The following is a 9,841-nucleotide window of genomic DNA, read 5'->3' as shown; positions in this document are numbered from 1 at the left end:
GATCAGGATATGAAAAGTGTGTGTCGTCGAAGTCAATTGTTGTGGGGTTTATGATATGTTTTTGTCTAAAATATTGTGGACCATACTACACGAAAAAATTAATGGTATTGGTTTTTTATGCAATTATATATGGTATATCTTTTAGATTTTTAGAGTTGCCTGGATGTTACGCAACAAACCTAAAGCAATTAAATTTTTTTAAACATTTTCTATTAGCAGTTTGGGTGTTTTATTTCACCGATGTGATGTCAAATAAAAGCCTTTTTTGAGGGAGAAGGGGTGGGCAGTCTTCTTTCCTCAATATCTTGTCTTAATAGAAATACTATTGCCTACGTTTCAGATAACTTTGTTCCACCAAAAATATCAAGCGAAGTATACAAGGGCTCCCAGCTTATGAAGGTAGCACAGAAGCTGAAATAAGAGTTATTTTATTTGGTACGTGTAATTGTTTTTGTGTATTAACTCTAATCATAATCATTTTGCTGTTGCTTTATTGCATATCTAGACCTTTCAAGAAAGCGCAGCATTAATCATCTACAATATAAATTTATCCATTTCCTAAAAGTTACTTTCAAAAGTAATTTGTTAAATAGAGTAATATCTTTTATTTCTAGTTCGAAATGCTTTTGTATGTCCCATAGTTATGGAGATATATATGTATCTGTTAATGTGCACATTAACAGATGTGAACATCTGTTCATGTGCACATTAACAGATTAAATGTTTCAGACAGGTATACAGGTTCGCATTTGGCCTGTAAACCTTTTTACAACATTCTGACCCCTAATTGATTTTGTTAGGAAGTCACTGTACAGTGAAATTTATCTGCATTTTACAGTCATTGATCATGGCCTCAGTTGAATCTTGGACTTCTCAGGATGTCCTACAGTGGTTGAAGAATATTGGCTTAGATGAGTTCTGCAATACATTTAAAGGTGAGCTGAACATGCAATTGTTCTACTTACAGGTATGAAGACATGACATGTGTGGTTAGACATGGAGCAACTTCAGTTTGGGTGCCCCTTTTGTAAAAGATCTAAATTGCCTTTTAACAAATATTTGAGACACCTTAGTTTAATACATGCACACCAAAACCATTTTTCTCTGACTTGTGGAATTGAAAATTGTCAGAATACTTTCAGAAAAGTTGATGCTTTTAAAAAACATTTTGAAAGAACCCATAGGGCCAAACTGCTTGAGGAAGTTTCCAATCAACCTCATCCAGCTGAACAAGTAGGTCACTTCTCAGATGAGGAGAATGATGAACATTGTCTTGATGAAATAGATTCAGACTTAGAAGTTGATGATCATGCGGAGACTGCTGAATTAAATTTGACTCAAAAGAAGATAAATTCAAATACCTTGTCCCATTTGGTGTCTTATTTCTTAAAAGTCATGGAAAAACACCTGCTTAGTTATACAGTTCAACAAACTATAATTGATGAAACCAAGTTTATTATTGAATATGTGACTGAAAAACTCCAAGCATTGATAAAGCAAAACATTTCAGATAGAGAAATAGAAGAAAATCTGGAACTTAGAAGCCTTCTGGAAAATCAGTTTATTACTGATCAGGAAGTGTGGGGGAATGTTACATCAAGATATAGATTTGAAAAACATGTAAATAGTAAGTACCCGTCTGTAAAACCAAGAACTCTAAGCTTGTTACCCATGTATCCCAAAAGACACTTTTTTCATTATGTCCCAGTGATAGAAGTTTTGAAGGCCCTACTGAATAACAAAGATGCCAGGAATCTAATTTTAAATGATAATGAGTTGGGAGAAAACTTTGGAAAAAGCAACTTGTGTGATTTTGTTGATGGCAATGCTTTCAATAACAATGCACTTTTTAGGTTAGACCAGATGTTATTCCACTGTTGTTTTATATTGATGAATTTGAAGTGTGCAACCCCATTGGTGCTAAGCGAGGCAAACACAAAATGGTTGCCGTGTACTATGTTGTTGGTAGCTTGCCCATTGAATACAGGAGCCTAGACCAATCAATAAACCTATGTCTCCTTTCAAAGCACTCAGAGTTAAAAACACATGACCCTGACTATAAGAAATTTTTACAGCCACTTATAAGTGATCTAAAGCAATTGCAGGCTGAAGAAACAATCACGGTGGATGGCAGAGACAAAACAATTAAAGCAGGGTTGGTATTTGTGTGTGGGGACAATCTTTCTTCACACTCAGTTGGAAGGTTTCAGACACACTTCAATAGTGGCAGAGTGTGTCGATTTTGTACTGTTGATTACAGTGAGCTGGCAAAATCCTTTAGATCTGTAGATTTCCTTCTCAGGGATGCTAAAGTATATGAGTATGAGCTCAAAATATAATTGATCATCCAGAAGAAATCCCTGTATATGGAATAACGGGTGAATGTGCCTTCAGTGAACTGAGCTACTTCAGTGTTCCAGATGCTTTCCCTCCAGATATCATGCATGATTGTTTTGAAGGAGTCATACCATCTACAATATCACTTGTTCTTAATGATTTCTTTAAAAAAAAAACTACTCACTTTAGCTGGTTTCAATGAAGCCTTGAAAAAGATTGAGATCCCTTCCTCTGATATACCTAATCTGTTGACTGAGGCTATCTTAAAGAGGAAAAGGAAGATCACTGGAACTGCATCACAAAAGTGGCAGTTGTTCCTCCTTTTGCCAGAAGTAATGGAAATTAGTTCATCCCATTTTAGAGATCAGCCAAGTTGGGAAGTGTATCTAGCACTGAGAGAGTGTATGGACTTCATCTTCAGTCCAGTTGTTGAAAAATCCCTGATTCCTTACGTGAGGAATGCTACTGAAGAATATTTACAAAAACTCACAGATGTCTTTGGCACTGACGTTATTACTCCAAAACACCATCACATGGTTCATTATCCGGATCAGATGCTGCAGTCTGGTTCATTACGTAACCTGTGGTGTATGAGGTTTGAAGCCAAACATCAATACTTCAAGCAGGTTGCCTCAGTTTCACGCAATTTTATTAACCCAACCTTCACTCTTGCATCCAGACATCAACTGAGACAGGCCTATGAAATGAATGGAGACTGGATGTATCCCAGGCCAGTTATAGTTCAGTCAAAGTCCAAGCAAATTGTAATGGAAAAACTACCTGCTTTGCTTGTGATTATCTTGCAGGAAAATTTTGGTATTCCACTTGCAGAGAATGTTGAAATTGTAAACTCTATCAAATTTGATGGAGTTTCATATGGAAAGGCAGATGTCTACATACTTGATGTTTGTGAAGAACAAATACCTTGCTTCTTCAAAGTGGTTTATATTTTGAAATATAGGGATGAATGGCTACTATGTGGAAGAATGTATGTATGCACACAATATATTCACGCATTGCATTGCTACAGAGTTAGGCAGGATGACTGGCTGGTAGTCAAATCAAATGATCTTCTTGGTGCTCACAAACATAGATTGTTTAGTATTGAAGGTAACTCTTATGCATTTCCAGTATTTAACATTACAAAGGCTCATGGACTTAAATAGTTTTCATCTACAAAACAGTTTTGCCCAAATAGTTTTCATCTACAAAACAGTTTTGCCCAAAAATGTGTATTTCATGAAAATAAGAAACCATAATACATAAGCATATATACGTGCTTCCAATTGGTGATTAAATATTTGATTATGGGTGATATTCCATTTCAACAGGAAACAAAATACCTACTTTAACAATTGGTGATTAAATATTTGATTATGGGTGATATTTCATTTCAACAGGAAACAAAATTGTTATTACAGTATCTTTACTAGCAAACTTACTACATGTTCCTCACCCTGGTGATTCACAACTCATGTTTACTAGTTTTGAAGTTGCTATGATGCTGCTTTAGAGTAAAAAAAGATCAGGAGAAAAGATTTTAAGGGTAAATTTTTTGTAGACAGTACCTGTATACCCTGTATTTTTTTATGATTTTGCAAATTGCATCTGTAAAAGTATTGATCTTGGTAGTATCTTACAGAATATACATTAGTTAAAGAGAATTTCATGCTCTAAAACACATTTGGAGCCCAGAACAGCCTGCTCAACAGGATATAGACTGGTTTTTTCAATATTATCTAAATTTAAAAAAAATTATATTTTATACAAGTTCCTTCATCTTGAAACTCTCAAGCATTTTGGTTGTTTTCAAAAACAGAAAACGAAATAGATGGGGATACTTTATGTGGACTCACTGAATCCATGATCAAGGAGTTACTTTCAGGCGCTTCCATGAAAGTCAGGGTAAAATTTAACAGGAACTTGCCCAACTGAAGCCTTCCTCCCAAGCTTCTGTGCAACCCACTCCAGCCACACCAGAGAGCATCGAGAAGCCTGGACCATCAGCTCCACATACTCCATGTGACAGGGATCTGACGGGCTACAGACTACCAGAGATACCGCCAGCTCTGCTTCAGGCACTGCAGCGAAAGGATCAAGATGCCTTTCGACCTAACAAATTGTTGAGAAGCATGTTGATAGAGGTGCTGTTTGACAGCATAGTAACCTTGAGGATATGGTATGCAACTTAATACTTTATATTCAATACTAATATTCTGAAAAAAAATATTTTCTGCAGATCTATGAAATTACTTGCCATTGATAACACTGACTGCATTAACCATACTAGTACTAGGATAAATTATAGTTAAAAGTTTCATAATGTATTCCACTCTTGACACTAAACGTCAAACCTTTTCTTGAAGTCAAAGTTTAGAGAGGATTTTATTACAAAGCAACAGATTTTATATATAAAAAAAATGAATTTTCTAAGATTCCACATCTTTAGATATATTAAAACCGTTCCCAAGACTTAAAAACATTTTTTTTTCTTCTTTCTTCAAAAAATAGGTTTCCAAGCAGGACTGGATACAGGAATGTTTGCAATCAACTGAAGAAAGAATATGCTTGGCTGCCAGGAACTGTTGTAAGTAAAATCGCGAGTTAATATTTTCTATAGAATGCAGGACCATCAAAACAACTGTCTGTCTTACGTATTTGGAAAGTTACTATTGCCAATTTATTGTTCAAGTTATTAATTGACAATAAATAATGAGTCATGCTCCTTTTGAAAATATCTGCAAGCATTCTATGGTTACATTCTAAGTAATTTTAACAGCCCTTGAACTAATATCCAGCTTGTCATTCCACAAAGTCCTGAAGAAACTGCTCAGCAAACTTATTTATAGCTAACCATGCATCAAAGACACCTTAAAATGAGAGAGACATAGAAGATGGCAAGTTAAATTTGAACACTGAATATTTAAAGTGAACTTTCTCTAGGAACAGAAAAGTATACATTATATACTATTCCCACAGGATGACTGGAAAAACTCCCTGATTGGGAAATTCAAGAGAGAGCGTTTCCCTTTGGTGAACGAAAGCTCAGTCGCTGAGATGAAACAGAAATTTGGACGACCTGGAGTATCCGGCAGGAAAAGAACTTTACAGCCCCTGTCTGATAATGAGTTGCACAAACGACATAGGCCTCAGGTAGGTTTTTATATTATAAAGCATTTTTCATGGGTTTTATGGTCTTTAAGCAACTACATAATAAGTATTCATGAAGTGTTCATCAGAAAATTTTTTGCACAGTAACACACTGGAAAACGGGAAAAATTCTGCTAAAAACAAAGAGGTAAATATCCATGAGCAGAAGGGTAGCAGTAAATATACGAGTATATATATATTTTTTTTTTTTTTGCATTATTTTTCTCTGGGAAGGGAATTAAAAACTGACAGTAGCAGCTTTAGATCAGTGTTTTTTTTCAGACCCAAATGTTTAATTCATACAGATTCTAATTTACTAGAGATTTTGGCCTTTAGGCTACATATTCATTACAAGCAATGTAAAACATTTATTCAAAGGCTGTGAAAAGAATCACATTTTCCATAACAAATTCAAAATGCAAGCATTTGCACACCCCTCCATATGGCCAGGAAAATCACCTGATACATCATATGATTCATTGGCTAAGTTTTAAATAAGACCTCTCACTTTCTTTTTGATAGTATGTAGGTGAAGACGATAGCGATGTTGGCCAGCTAGCAGACGATGCCGTGACCATACGAAAGCACACTGATTGGCTGAAGAGAGAAGCAGGGAGACAGCAATTGGACAAGGATGGCATAAACCATCGCTTGAAGAAAATTAAGCCCAGCGGAGGGAATTTCTTAAAGTCAATAGTATTACTGATGGACTACAGGAGTACCCAATATTGCGCCATAGGCCTTGGGTAAATAATTCTTGGCTAATATTAATTGTTTAAAGATATTGGTGTGCATTGAATTGCTTAGAATAATTTTCATATAATTTTTACTACATTAATTTTCATATAATTTTTACTACATATGTAACATGTAAATAAAAAAATAGAGTAAGGATATTTTGGAAATCATTTGTTATCACTATGGTTAACTGCATGCTTATCTAGGATGGCATCTGAGTACTTTTCAAATAAGTAAAGAAAAATGCTTTCTGTTTTCAGCTTGTTGGTGAGCCATTCCTGCAATATGGCATAAATAGCATCAGTCCTTGATCAAATACTTGCTGTATTGGAGAAGCTTGAAAACAAAATCCGGTACAAATGCAAGTTGTTCGATGAGTACAGGCAGGAAAAAGACAATGAACTTCAAACCACAATTGATGAAGCAGAAAAAAAAAGGTATAGTTTCTTTTTCTTTTTTTTAGTGAGGGGGAAAAGGAGTTGTCCTGTTTTAAATTTAACATTTGTGTTGATATTATTATCATATTGATCAGGTGTTGTTGATGTCTTGGTTGTTACACTGAAACCTTTCAATAATTTGTGGAAAATATCCCTCATCGGTTCAGTTAAAGAATGGGCACTTATAACTTCTTCCAGATATCATGCTACTTTACGCCTACCGACTCCTGCCATCGGTCTTTGGCGAGAAAGAAGAGTACATTGTTGTTGCTTCTGAGAAGGTTTGTTTTGGTACTGCTTTCATTATATATATATATATATATATATATATATATATATATATATATATATATATATATATATATATATATTATATATATATATATATAGGTTTGTTTTCTGTTAATGGTACTGCTGTTATTATATAGTATACTTTATACATATATATATATATATATATATATATATATATATATATATATATATATATATATATATATATATATATATATATATATATATATATATATATATATTATATATATTTATATATATATATATATATATATATATATATATATATATATATATATATATATATATATATATATATATATAATATATATATATAGAAGGTTTGTTTTCTGTTATTGGTACACACACACACACACACACACCTAAGCAACCCCATTGTTTACATACTAGTATCTGCTAACTTCCCAATTATCACTCTCACCTGTCCAGAAAGTCCACAGGTAAGCATGATGTCCTTACATATTCTAAATGTATACTAATGATATTTTAATTTCAAATCACATATGCATAATTAAGTTTGACGATGTGTGTGTGTGTATGTATATATATATATATATATATATATATATATATATATATATATATATATATATATATATATATATATATATATATTGTATCTGCAATGATTACTGGAGATTGTAATTAAGATAGCCCCCTCCACGTAAATGTGGGAATTCAGCTATATGAATTAGACAGGTAATGTTTATTAATATGGAATTTTCATCATAAAATTTTTATTAATATACTTACCTGGATAATTCATACACATCCCCCCGCCTCCCCACATCCTAATGGGGTACTATTCTTAAGAAGAATCACAGATGATGGCCACTCTCAGACAGGTGAGAGTGATAGTTGAGTAGTTAGCAGATACACAAGTATGTAAAGAAAGGGGTTATCTATTAATATTAATTTTATTATGAAAATTCCATATATAAAAGATTCTTAAAGTAAAAAATTACTTTAAGGATCCACAGAACATCTGACAGTACTTCCTTCCGTATGTTTTTAATAATTTTGATACCCCAAAAACTCATACTTTTCCGTTGTTTTGGAAAAGTTACAGCTACAATTATAAAGCATGTCTTTTTATTGAAAATGTACATGTTTAAGTTGGAAAATACCCCAATTTAAATATAAATTGCAAATTCTATCCTCTGGTAAAATGTCATTTGTCTAGTTTTGATGTATTTTTAACAAGGTTATGTCCTTCCTAAAAATGCAATTATGTTGTATTGTCTTGGTTCTGTTTTTTCAAACAGACTCTGTATGTGGTACTAATAAACTATATTATTGAAGCACAGGCATTAGTATATATGTTTCTTAAATATCTATATAATTTTCATATGTTTTCACTATCCAAGAAACAACCAAATGAAATTCTCATAATTTCAGGTCAGCATTGGGCTTCTTTGCTCTTTTTTTTTTCTAAGGATTATACCATATGCATTGTTCTTCATTAAGTGTTTATTCCAAATGGTGTAAACCAGAAGATATAAAAATAGCGGATATCTAATAGTTATTAAAAAATACTACCTGATAATGGCGAAATATTGGCGGGTTAAATGAAAAGTCATGCTGATGTTCCGTTGATTCTTGAGGGAAATTTGTAATGATACATCCCTGTTGACGCAATAAAAATAATATAATGTTTAGATTCAGTCATATGTTAAAAAGTCATCCTATTTTGATCAAGGAGTAATACAAAACCTGGCCTTTTGCTTGTTAGAGGATATCCAATCACCAGCCCCAGTTATTGTGGGTACGATGCAGAAAGGCTTCAACATCATGGCGGAAGGTGGAAAGATCTTATGCAGCCAGTGCAAGAGATTCAGATTGGCTTTGGAGGCATGGTTTGCAGCCTTTTGGGTGTTTTGTTTAGAATACCCTGCTGCACTCAAGAAAACCATGGCTCTATTGGAGTACTCTTTAATCAAGTGCACTTCAAGCCCTCCAGCAAGCGTCAAGTCATGGGCGGGAAGACTTGGGCTGTAAGACCAAAATGTATATTGGTCATTATTATATACATTGTAAAAATTATTATTAAAGTTGAAATACTGATTTATATACGTTTTTAATAGATTATACATCAAATTAATCTGGTTAGAAAACTGCACAAAATCACTTTTAAAATGGTTTCATTGCTTAAATGGGCATGATGGAAAATTCTAGGAATGGTAAACTTGAAATGTCACTTGATAAAGGCATACAGGATTCAGATGTGCACATCTGAATCTTGAATAAGGCTTTTATAAGTGTAATTTCAGGTTTACCATTCCTAGAATTTTCCATGTCCATTTAGCAATGAAGCCTTTTTAATAGCATCCCCTATAACCAACCCCCCCGTCTTTTAAGCCATTTTTTAACCATATTTTATGACCACAAAAACTAATGCTATGAGATAACCAAGTTTATCTCATAGCATTAGTTTTTGGGGCATAAAATATTGTTAAATAATGCCTTAAAGTGGAGGACGTATAGGGGATGCTATTAACAGAAACCTTTTAGTCCATGAAATGGTTTTGCTTAAAACCTCTAAAGGTTTTGATGGATACTAATATATACCAGTGAAAACCTTTAAAAGGTTTTTATGATAACTTTTCTCTGCTTCCCATAAGGTTTTTATCAAAACCTTTCATACCCTGTAAAAGTTTTTACGAAAACCTTTCCAAGATTTTTTGTGAAAACTCTAGAAAGGTTTTTACGAAAACTTTTCGTTGCCTGCCATAAGGTTTTTATCAAAACCTTTCATACACTGTTAAAGTTTTTACGAAAACCTTTCAAAAGGTTTTTGTGAAGGTTTTTGGTGAAAAGGTTTTACTGAAAACCACAAAAAGGTTCGCTCCTCGGGACACAATGAA

General features: G+C 33.4%; 1 protein-coding gene and 1 long non-coding RNA gene across 2 annotated transcripts; both read left to right on the top strand.

Moving 5' to 3' along the window:
- Window positions 1–301: 301 nt before the first annotated feature.
- On the top strand, window positions 302–4,925 carry LOC136838030 (uncharacterized). The gene is made up of 4 exons (XR_010852837.1): window positions 302–435; window positions 839–935; window positions 4,157–4,516; window positions 4,849–4,925. It is a non-coding gene; the product is annotated as an uncharacterized lncRNA (long non-coding RNA).
- Window positions 4,926–5,322: 397 nt separating this feature from the next.
- Window positions 5,323–9,003, top strand: LOC136837994 (uncharacterized). The gene is made up of 5 exons (XM_067102856.1): window positions 5,323–5,490; window positions 6,010–6,233; window positions 6,486–6,662; window positions 6,861–6,943; window positions 8,712–9,003. Exons 1-3 carry the CDS (start codon window positions 5,395–5,397, stop codon window positions 6,517–6,519), a joined length of 354 nt encoding a protein of 117 aa, XP_066958957.1. The 5' UTR covers window positions 5,323–5,394; the 3' UTR covers window positions 6,520–6,662; window positions 6,861–6,943; window positions 8,712–9,003.
- Window positions 9,004–9,841: the final 838 nt, after the last annotated feature.

The sequence above is a fragment of the Macrobrachium rosenbergii genome, unplaced genomic scaffold (assembly GCF_040412425.1).
Source record: "Macrobrachium rosenbergii isolate ZJJX-2024 unplaced genomic scaffold, ASM4041242v1 13908, whole genome shotgun sequence".
Taxonomy (NCBI): Eukaryota; Metazoa; Arthropoda; class Malacostraca; order Decapoda; family Palaemonidae; genus Macrobrachium; species Macrobrachium rosenbergii.
This window is presented reverse-complemented; position numbering and strand designations above follow the sequence as displayed.

Coding starts and splice junctions, on each gene's coding strand:
- LOC136837994 (XM_067102856.1), top strand. CDS start 5,395: ATGAAACAGAAATTTGGACGACCTGGAGTATCCGGCAGGAAAAGAACT. Junction 5,491..6,009: donor ACAAACGACATAGGCCTCAG/GTAGGTTTTTAT, acceptor TCTTTTTGATAG/TATGTAGGTGAAGACGATAG. Junction 6,234..6,485: donor TATTGCGCCATAGGCCTTGG/GTAAATAATTCT, acceptor TTCTGTTTTCAG/CTTGTTGGTGAGCCATTCCT.